Below are 1,527 nucleotides of genomic sequence, written 5' to 3' on the forward strand. Positions count from 1 at the left end.
CGGGTTAACATATTGCCATTTAGGTTCTCCAAGTGGTTTTAGTGTTTGAGGAGGAACAACTTCGATTGGTCTTGGTGATAACCTGTGCTAGGATTCCTCTATCTCATACATCACGGGTAATACATGACTGCATTCCCTGTGAGTTCCATGATTGGTGATGTTGTATACGCGTTTGATGTTGATCCGGTTTGTAAGGCTGGATTTGTTTGTACACGTTTGGTGCAATGCCGTAGTAATATAGACGTGTGTTTGTTCTATCTACACTTTATTTACAACACTGTACAAGTGTACTATTCGCGATTGTTGATGATGTTTGACTGCGTTATGTTTAAATGCGTTATGTTTGAATGTTTGCTGTGATCTTAGTTTGATGCGTTATGTATGAATGATTACTGTGTTCTGTCTTTCGTTCGTTGTGTTCTGTCTGTTGTCACCTCGGTTTTGCATTGATTGGTGCAGGCTAGTTTTTGATGGAGGAAATGGTGTTTTTGATTGGAGTTGGGTGTGTCGCAGGGAACTTGGAATGAGGAGTGGGAAATTTGGTAGGAACGTCGTGTTAGCATCGTCTTCTTTGTTACAGTAAAAATTATGAATGTCTGTCCGTGTAACGGTGCCGTGGGTTTGTCACACGTGTTGCCCGCTCGTCGAGTCGAGTTTCGGTAAGTACGGTAGTCGTAAAGTAATTTCGTTACTCGTCGTTCGTCGGATTTTTGCCTATTGTCGATTGATTCGTATGTTTATGGCTTAATAACTAAAGAGGGTCGGCTAGGCACTTTCGACCTTCGGTGTTGCCGTCGCAACAGGTGAGTATATGAGTTTTTGGTGTTAGAAATAAGGAATTATTTCCATTTGTGACAGGCAATTCGTTGTAATAGTCCGCAGTGTGTCTTATAGGTACTTCTACGGCGATGCATTTGATTATGTGTATCACTTCTCCAGCGGTTAAAGCCATATACCCTGGTTGTTTGGTTACAATTCGGGCGAATTCATCTGGTTTCAGTGTTGCTAAAATCAATGCATTGGTTAAAACTTGTTTTTCCAAATCGCATTTTTGTTTCATTAGATCTCGGTAGAGTGTTGTCATCTGTGTTTTTGAGCGCCTTTCCACATAAACGAATTTCGAATTGATGTACGTGAAAATGTCAAAATTTTGAACATCTATTTTCTGTTTATTCGTGAACGTTCTCCCTTTTGATGTTTCTAAGATGAATAGCTGCGGATGCTCTGTTTGGAGTAGAGTGTATCCGCATATCGGTGTTTCTCCCTTTTTGGTGAGTGTAAACGTCAATTCGTCTGTCGTTAATGCGTACACTGATGGTGATGATGCTCCATTCATGCTATCCGTGATTTTCATTGCCAATCCTTCATAAAGAACATCGTATTGTTCGAATTTACATGTGGATTCTGGAAATGGTTTCCAGAAGGTGTATCTGTCGTTGTTGTCGATGCAAGTCTCATCTTGAAAGTTGCAGACAGTTCCTGATTTAAGAAGTATTTTATTAGCACTTAGTTTTACTGGTACTATAG

At 40.3% G+C, this 1,527-nt stretch overlaps 1 protein-coding gene across 1 annotated transcript; it reads right to left on the minus strand.

The window, feature by feature from the left end:
- Positions 1-751: 751 nt before the first annotated feature.
- LOC144477967 (uncharacterized) lies at positions 752-1,479 on the minus strand (the record flags this gene model as incomplete). The annotated part of the gene is made up of 1 exon (XM_078195693.1): positions 752-1,479. A coding segment is annotated over one exon (728 nt), but the record flags the coding sequence as incomplete, so codon positions are not given.
- Positions 1,480-1,527: the final 48 nt, after the last annotated feature.

The sequence above is a fragment of the Augochlora pura genome, unplaced genomic scaffold, assembly GCF_028453695.1.
Source record: "Augochlora pura isolate Apur16 unplaced genomic scaffold, APUR_v2.2.1 APUR_unplaced_5670, whole genome shotgun sequence".
NCBI lineage: Eukaryota > Metazoa > Arthropoda > Insecta > Hymenoptera > Halictidae > Augochlora > Augochlora pura.